At 39.7% G+C, this 9,224-nt stretch overlaps 1 protein-coding gene across 1 annotated transcript; it reads right to left on the reverse strand.

Moving 5' to 3' along the window:
* Positions 1-430: 430 nt before the first annotated feature.
* On the reverse strand, positions 431-8,596 carry smg9 (SMG9 nonsense mediated mRNA decay factor). Its single transcript, XM_083898781.1, has 13 exons — positions 8,250-8,596; positions 7,889-7,963; positions 7,273-7,507; positions 7,086-7,183; positions 6,882-6,994; positions 5,915-6,026; positions 5,122-5,217; positions 4,907-4,992; positions 4,054-4,160; positions 3,851-3,958; positions 3,342-3,467; positions 3,109-3,253; positions 431-1,902 (listed from the first exon to the last, which is right to left on the reverse strand). The coding sequence occupies exons 1-13, from the start codon at positions 8,394-8,396 to the stop codon at positions 1,824-1,826; spliced, it is 1,527 nt and encodes a 508-aa protein (XP_083754907.1). The 5' UTR covers positions 8,397-8,596; the 3' UTR covers positions 431-1,823.
* Positions 8,597-9,224: the final 628 nt, after the last annotated feature.

Genomic DNA, 9,224 nt, shown 5'->3' on the forward strand with positions numbered 1-9,224 from the left:
AAGTACTGCACTCAGCATTCTCAGTGTCTTACATTTTTATTTGTTCATATTTTGTCATCCTGAAGTATGTGTTCCATCTTAGAATATCTGTCTTTAGAATTTTACTGTGGTTCTGCGAACCAACTTCATCTTTCCCAGGTGCACAGATAAGCTTAGGAGCTATAAAGTGATACAAACATTCTCTGTGACTCAGAGCCAGCTTTGACCTGTTGTCCATCTTGACTCTCTCTTTGCAAACAATAAACCACGCTTCAACAATCAAAACTTTCATTCTCCAACTTTATTTCTCCTCATCAGACACCTTACGACATCTTTTGCCACAATACCTTCACGCTGGAGCTCTCGCAGTGCTCTGCAGGACAATAAAGAGTCCAGCGATTGTTGCAAAAGCTTCGACTGATGTACTTAGCTTAAGCTTAATTTTCGAGATGCAAATGCTGTTTAGTTAAAGCAGGTCAGCAGAAGCAAAAGGAACTCACTGAGGCAAACACTGACGTAATAGATACTTTGGATACTACTTCTTTCAGAGTTGTTATAAAATACATTTGTACAAATCATTGTAAAAAGGTTTCGTATAGACAAAAACGGTTAACTCCTTTTAATGCCTTCACAACTCATCTATCAGACGAAATAAGCACACCCACTTATATTCAGATGTAACTCGATGTGGGAAAATGGAAAATTTTGTAGATTGCTAGTCAGTTTGTTCAAGGTAGCTGCCGAAGCAGCAATACACCACTGCGTCTACGCACATCCGGCCATGTTTGGGAAATGGGAAACATCAAATTGCAGCGTTGAAGCCCAACTTCTTCCTCTGCAGCAGTTATTTGTAAACATCTTTTCTGCTCATCAACAGAAAGACTACACCTGACTAAAGACTGATTATTTATTTTCTCCTCAATATTTCCACAACCTAGTGCTCTCAGTAATTTACTACTGAATGACCACATGCTAATAATCATATTGAATGTACATTCTAAAGAGAGAGAATGATCTGCTTAATGTATTTAATCAATTTATCGATGCACGTCTAAAAAGAAACCTCAGCCGTTCGTACTTGGTTTCTCCTTATAATGTCTTATTAGTAAGGGTTCTCTCAGCAAATGCTTTATTTTCTATAGGCAAAGTACAACATACAGTAAAATAGAATACAGACAGCTTTTATCCGACTGTAGGTACAGATAGTTGTTGAAGTGGGAGGGGGATAAGGGGAGAGTCAGTCCTCTAACAAAGCCAAACCAGGGTGTGCCCATATCAAATAAATGAAACCTAACCGAAAATGTGGGAGTCATTGTACCAATTGTATACATAATAAAATATTATTGTCGTCTTATAAAAGAATGTGCCTGTGGCGAATTGCCCTGTCCTGGCCTTGTAAAAGAAAAGTGCAACAGCCCTGTGCAATAAAACACAAGAGCAGTTTAAGATCCACACTCTGATAAACTGATAAACAATACTTCTTTTTTTTTTATCTTGTTTCAAAGAAATAAAAAAAAAAAAAACCCACAGAAAGGCAATATATTCATCTCAGACATTGAAATTCTTGTTAGAACACTATTTAATATTGTCCTTTGAGCCACTGCCAAACATTTCCTGAGGGCAAGCACAGGTAACCGTTCTGTGTGCCAACACTCTGCAGGATCTACAAGTCCACCCAAAGTGACTTCATCCTGCACTAAGGTGGACTCTTCATCGCATATCATGCTCCTGTGTTTCATTTGGCAGCCTCTACTACCTGGACCACAATTGTACTCTATGTGACCGGAAAACCACACACAAGAGTCTGCACCACGATTGCATACAACGGCATTACAACCACGGTGTTAGCAGAGCAGGCGGCTGTATTCCGACAGCGCTGACGACTTTTTCACTCCATCCCAGATGCGAGCTGCATAATGAAACCTGTAAAAGACAGAAAACTTTCATGGACACCAGAGATCATACTCACAAAACAACTCTGGCTGAGAATACTGGCAGAGAATGAACAACTCTATAATTAAGGGGTGTGTATCTGAACAAAAATGAGCTGTTACACGGAGCACATCTGCTTTGAAATCTCAGTAAAATAGTTGTAACGTAGTAAAATGTTGCCTTTGCTATAAAGACTCGCCAAGATGAGAAAACCACACAATCGAGATTTAAAGTATGAACATTTAATTTATTACTACTAGTTTCTTATTTGAAATATGCTTAAAATGTTTTAGGTTTAGGTTTACATTTTGTGTCAACATTTCAATATGGCATATGAAAGAAAAGTGTTGAATAGTTTTTTCAAGAAGGTATACCATAAATACTTCTATTAAAGGTCTCATATTATACCCTATTTCTCCAAGTTAACCTAGTTCTCTGTTGTCCTAATGAACATGTCTGTGACATGCTTTAGTCAAAATACCATAAGGATGAATTATCACAGCAGTTCAATCACCCTGCCAAAACGGCCCTGTTCAGAATGCTCTGTTTAGTAGTATCTCTTTAGGTCCACCTTAAAAAAAGTAAAATGAAACTTAAGGGACAGGAAATGACATCAGCCACAGAGGCTACTGGGAGCTAACAGCAGTTAGCATTTGGAAAAGTGATCATTTTCAGGCTCTAGCAGGCACATTGCCATCATATATAACATGTATCCACTGGACAGATAAATCCTCTGAGGCTGGAAGTATGTGCAGGACTCTGTGCTGCACTTTGGGGCCAAGAATAGAACTAGGACTTCCGGTTTTCTGATATGTTGCCCTCGCCAGCACTCTCGCGTGTTTTACAGACAAAGCGGGGCTCCATGAGACAACGATTCCAGGAATTTAGCGCATTGTGACGTCCCAGTGAGCACGGAAGTCAACATCGCGTGTTTCATCTCCTGTACTTAGACTGAGGAGGACCACAAAAACATGAGTCATCTTTTTTTCACACTTTGAAAAACTCTGATAGGACCTCCGGAGACCCAAATATAAGGATTTAAATGATTCAAACGTTAATTTTGCATAATATGGGACTTTTAACTTGTTTGGTTGTTCTAAAAATAACACACAAAAAACTATGCTACTGATTAGTGGTTGATAAAGTAAGAGAATATTAATAATAATAAAAAAGTGTATTTGTAAATGTGACATTTACCAGTTCTTCTCAGTGAGGATTGTGTGTGACAGCTGGCATCTTGGCATGCTCAGTATTTGGCTGCGCAGTTTTGAAACCATGGTGGAGAAAGAAGGATGTCCTCTGTACCCCGGGAGCAGGGAAAAGAGCGGGTACGTTCCTGACCCTAAACATGGTGGCATCAAGTGACGGATCAGTACAAATTTACAGAAGGGACAACTGAGTTTCGTCTTAGATGATAAAGTCTCTCTAACCTGCTTTAGTCAGATTATCCTCCCCATCATTCTCCTGCACAGGAAGTAGGAACATGTTGACCTCAGGCGACAGATAATCTGGTCTCAGTCCAGGGAAGACGTTGCAGTCTAGCATGGACAATGTACCTGAAGACAAACCACAGGTGTAGATGTGAGGATGATTAATTGCAGAAAGAATTACAGAAAAAAACAAGAGGTTTGGACTTTTAAATACTCAGTTGCATTCCTGCGCTGCACACAGGAAGTGATTTGCTTTACGTAAAGACAGGTGGGAACATTGCACTAGCAAAGCGAGACATATTCGTGTGACTGAAAACAGAACAAAGAGCCCACAAAAAGTTACAGATATGAATTCTGATGCTCAAAACAACCGCCACTCAATCCGCCCCCATGTCACAGCATACATATGTCACATGGTTTGGGGTAATGACAGCCAGAGCAAGAACAATACCTACAACAACAGAAATCGCAGATTTAAATGTGAGGGGAATATTCATATACTTATGCACCTTTGTACTTGAGATGGGAATGGGTCATTAATTTATCCACCACTCTGTACATGTTATTCAGATTCCTTGGGCAGAATTCATCCCGTCTGGCTTTGTTTTGGAGGAACACTGGAAGAACAAGACATTTAAGAGTGTCAGACTTTTAGTTTATTGTCTAGTTGGTGAGTGCATCTGTGTTTTGTGTATCTGTGTAACAAAGCGACCTATGTGAGGATAGTACTCTGCTCCATCATCAGCGCCTGAAGAGCCCGTGCTGTCATGGCTTGCAGACGGAGTGGAAGGTTTCAGCATCTCAGCAGTCTGAAGAAACCTACACAAACACAACATTAAAGTCCTCGTGTGGTACCTGCCAATGTCTGAAAACCAGGGTCAGTAATCCATGAGTGTATAGTAATTGTTCCCAGGTCCAGAATCTATGAGGACGATATTATGACAATGGTGCTTTGGTTCCTGTACATTAGAGCTGAAACTAACAATTATTTTCTCGATTAATCGTTTGGTCCAGAAAATGTCAGAAAATGTTAAAAAAGTTGATCAGTGTTTGTCAAATCTGGAAATGACAATGTTCTTGAATTTCTTATTTTGTCCACAAACCAAAATCATTGAGTTTTAATGATTTCTTTGTTATGTGGCGCCAATAAACTAAGAAAATATTCACATTTAAGAAGCTAATACAATCAGTAATATTGTTTTAATAATGAAAAAAAGCTTCGATTAATCGATTAGCAAAATAGTTGACAATTAATTAAGTAATTGGTTAATTGTTTCAGGGTATGGAGATAGGAGAGTGTCGTACTGGACAAGTAAAGACATTGGCAGCCATTTTCAGCAGGTCGAGGTCTGGCTGCATTTGTTGTTTAAAATGCCACTGGAAAGAATATCATTACTGAGATCATGAAAAAGCAAAAGACCAATTTCCTCTCAAGATACAATATGAAATACTCAGCATTCCAGTTGGAGGCGAGGACATGAAAGTTATTGTCAGACCCTTTACTGAAAGCTGGCCTCTCCTTCTGTACTGAGCAAGTGGGTGAATCAGAAATAACAAGCACCCACCTGTAGAGGTTTAAATCGGTGAACCAGTCTTGGACCACAATGACCACGTGGCACACAGTGAACAGGAAGGCAGCGATCTGGAGAGACTGATTACAGAGAACTAATGTGGTTACATTCAACAGAGTGTGTACAGAAGTGAAATAATCACTCTCCTGTCATTAAAAATTAAATTAGGACAATGAGTGCACACTGCTCCCTGAAGACTGCCCGCTCACCTGCATCTCAACATATGTGTGAGGGAGGTTGTATTCTGGAGGCAACTTCCGGTCGTTGTTGATGAGGTGGTCCAGAATAGATGGGCTGAGCATCGGCTAATGAAACGAGCAAGACATTTAGACACACTTTGGTGAAACTGAAAGCTGCATTTTACTTCAACTAGTTCAACAGCTAGATTTGGCTGAATCTGTTACACATTACTATCATTAAACTATTAATGATCACCCTTTGACGTGATTAAGAAACATCTCTTCGGACTTTGTCACTCCACAAGAAACTGTGTTGGTAACCACCTTAGCAAATTTGAGCAATTAAGTGTTTAATAATTAATAATTTAAAATCATCATCAATCATTCAACTTCATTCTCTGCTCTGAGACTGTCGTGGGACACACTCGCATGCTATTCTGGTCTACCCACTCAAGTGGAGACTGGAGTCTGTGAATGTGAGAGTTCACAGTTTGTTTGTACAAAATGTAGATGTAAAACCTCCAGTGACTTTTAGAGAAAGTTTCTTTTTCTATTCACAGTTTTTCAACTTTATCCACAGTACCTGAAGACCTCACAGTTCTGCTTCTCTATTTCATTTCTTAATTTGTAGGGATTTTAAATGTCAGAGCTTATCTGCGTGTGTTTACATCTGGGTAAGACACATTTTCAGATTAAAGACATTGGTTTTGAGAAGGAAGGAAACTGTATATGCATATATTAAAATCACTTAGTGACTGAGAATAGCACTGACAGAAAATTGACAAAAAGAAAAGGCTATGTATCCAAATTGCTTCATTCTTACCTGAGTATCCAGGAAAATGACTCTCTCCTGTGTGATGAAGAAATCAATCCCTGTGCTCTGGTTCCCTCCTCTCTCCTTAATTTCTGGAGTCTGGGCTCTAAATACATAACTCCTGCACAGACAAATATACATGTTTATTCCAAGCATAGGACGCAGTCTGCCTTAAATCACCAATCACCAAAAAGTGTCTTTTTATGAGTCAAAGCAAGTCACATACTACATACATTAAAATGTAGTTTTAAAGGGTTGTTTTACAGCAGCAGGTGGGTTTGCTACATTGCCACTGTGTGGTCAGAAAGAGTACTGTTACTTTGTAGTATGCCGTTTTAAAAAACAAAATGTTAAAAGGAAAGAAAAATATATGGATAGAAATGATTAGTTATTTAATATGTATTACTTGAATTTTGCTGCTTTTGCAACACCAGTCCTTTTCCAGCTGATCGATATGAATACAACGAACAGAAAGATAAACTTGGGCTAATAGTTTGCTCTTTACTTTACTTAAGCAGAAACAAGAGCTCTTGTATGCATATACATACTGTATCTTAATATCAATTAAATTAAATTTGACTACCTCTAGTGTTGTCACTGATGTAATGATGTGTTAATCTGAGAAAACTGTGATAAAAAAAATGTGCTGCATGCTAAACAGTAACTTTTACTGGACTTCAAATTCAGTACTAGTTGTCCTCTTCATAATTTGTAATTTAGACTCACAATAAAAATGGAATAGTGAATACTGAATTTTACCATGTGAATATAGAATATAAAACATTGTATTTCACATCATGATTAGATTCTAACGGCCGTCATTTGACACCACTGGTCTAGATTTGCTCATATTTGCTCCCTGAGTTTCATTGCTTTGTATGTAAGGTCTTTTCAGCATCTTTGAATTTGAAATTTTGTTTTGAAGATGCTATGAACAATTTTACACTAAGTGCGCATGTGTTTTGAACAACATTACCTTTGATCTTCCTCTGGGGTGTTGGCAGATAACAGTGACATGATCGTAGATTTCCCACTTCCCTGAAGGCCTATGACTCCCACCACCAACATATCTGTCTGGTCTCTCAGATACTGTAAGGTATCACAACAAAAAGCAACTCCGTTTGAGTAATGGTGACATACATGGAAAATGCAGCTCCTCCATAATCAAACATTTACTCACCTCCATGGCACTGTCACACCAGTTCATCTGATCGTCAACAAGTTTAATGCTGTGCTTCATCTTCTCTGGAGGAAGAAGCTTAGACTGTCCAACCATGGCTGGAAGTCACATAAAGAAAACAAACAGTTGTCATTTACAACACAGTTTCAATTGTTTGTTTTATTAATTCAAATCCACAATTACTCACGATCCACAGCACTGCTAGATGCAGAGGCACCCATTCCTCGGTTTTGGATCTGGTACACAGGCTGTGTAGGTCGCTGCCCTTCTCTCTCCATCTTAGAGGGCCCAGGACCAGAGGGCTGAGTTGCTGCCTCTGGAGGTGTCCCCGTCTTTCCTGTATCATCCCTGGCTTTCATCAGCATGATAGGCTTCTCCAGGACTGGAGCTCCACTGACAGGTGCATTCTGTGATGGCTTGGCCTGGAAAAGAACGAGTCCATACTCAGGAGCTGATGTAAAGGGACTTTACACACTGTACATTTTGTAACAATAAACTTCTGATGTGTGGTTCATTTGTTGTGGTGCTGTGGATACATTGTTAAAAACTGCCTTATAAGCATCTGCCAAAGAAATATATGGAGATCAAACTGCAGCCAAGTTTTGCTGGCAAATTCAAAAAATATAACATTTCATTTTATTTACTGCAGACACACTAATGTATATTCCTGCTTTGTGGCCAATCTGTCCCACAGGTAAAATACCACTAAAGTAAATCTGAATGTTCAAATGTCATGTAAATCAGAATTGTGTTCAATAAAGAGATCAACAAAAGATTTTAAAATATGGCACAACCCAACTTACCCTTTCCCCGGGAGGCTTTGCAAGAATGATAGGGGTTTTCTGAATGAGTGGACCGGGCGGATCCTCACTCCCATCCTGAAAAAAGATACATGAAAGTGAGTTATAGTTACAAATCAAAGTAGAATTTCACACCATACAACTACAAAATAACTCTCAATATTAGTTACTATATAATAACTTAGGTGTGTGTTTTTTTGGTATGGCTTTTTTTCTTTATTTATTTCCTGTACTGTGTTTTTCCCCCCTAAACTATGTTGGTATTAACTTATTATTTGATGAAAATTAACCATTAAGAGTAAAAGCCACAGCAGCCGTGATAGCAACACTGAATACATTGGCATAGAGAGTGGTTTGCATTTACCCTCCGTTCTCTCGGTTGATATTCTCGATCCCGGCTGGGACCAGACAGGTTTTGTCCCGGGAGTCCAACATCTCGGTCTCCCCGGCGTCGCCTCCTCCTGCGTCCTTGCCCATATATCCCGGGCTGGCTGTGGCCGGACTCGGACATGTCCCTACTCTACTAAACCACTGAGTTACAATAGCACAGCTGATGACAACAGGGAGCTAGCAAAAGCTTATGGCCCCAGCACAAGCAGAGTCGAGTTCAAGATAACTTTCATTAAAATGTCCCAACACAAAATCTGCTCTCAGCCAAGAGTCCTCAGTCAATATTCTACTTCATGTGTATCCATAATGATAACACCCTTGTCCATCATCCTCACGTCGGTGAGCCTGTTTGCTAATGTTCCCAGTTGGTGCGCTTGTTTCATAACTGAGAAGCTCCAACGTCGGTGCGGTTGCCCAATGTCAATAAGCTGGAAGGATCTCCACCCGTCTGAAACAAACGCTTGCGTTCAATCGAACGTATCACGTTCATCTATTAAATGCAGTCGTTAAGAAACATCAGCGTCCACACTTGGTTCCGACACTTCAATGACCGATTAAGCTGTGAAAATGTGCCAATGTATGGACGATAATAACAACACGAGATGTTAGGTTTCGTAAAGGATACAGTGTTAGAATATTTATTGCAAACACAGAGAAGAAATGTCCTCGTTATCAAACAAACGTATTCACGACGGTCTCTGGGTGAGTGGGCGCATGCCTTCCGGTTTAACCCGGAATTGGAGGACTCCAGTGTGTGAACGCCATCAACATGATGGGGTCATTAAAATATGAAAATTAAGTGCATTCTCTTCAAATGATGTCCTGAAGTATAGCATTATTATCGTCAACTACACAGCTGGGTGCCTTCGGGGCACACGCTGTCTGCTACATGCTTTTTTATTTGGTCCCTAAAGCCGATACCTCGCAAAAGTCAACATTAACGCCAGCT

Source organism: Microchirus variegatus (genome assembly GCF_963457635.1).
Source record: "Microchirus variegatus genome assembly, chromosome: 1".
In the NCBI taxonomy this organism is placed as follows: Eukaryota; Metazoa; Chordata; class Actinopteri; order Pleuronectiformes; family Soleidae; genus Microchirus; species Microchirus variegatus.

What these genes read in the sequence shown, in the direction of transcription:
- smg9 (XM_083898781.1), bottom strand. Translation starts at nt 8,396, where the DNA reads ATGTCCGAGTCCGGCCACAGCCAGCCCGGGATATATGGGCAAGGACGC. An exon ending in CAAAGCCTCCCGGGGAAAGG is followed by an intron (nt 7,508 to 7,888) that starts GTAAGTTGGGTT and finishes GTTCTTTTCCAG; the next exon opens with GCCAAGCCATCACAGAATGC. An exon ending in ACCCCAGAGGAAGATCAAAG is followed by an intron (nt 6,027 to 6,881) that starts GTAATGTTGTTC and finishes TTGTCTGTGCAG; the next exon opens with GAGTTATGTATTTAGAGCCC.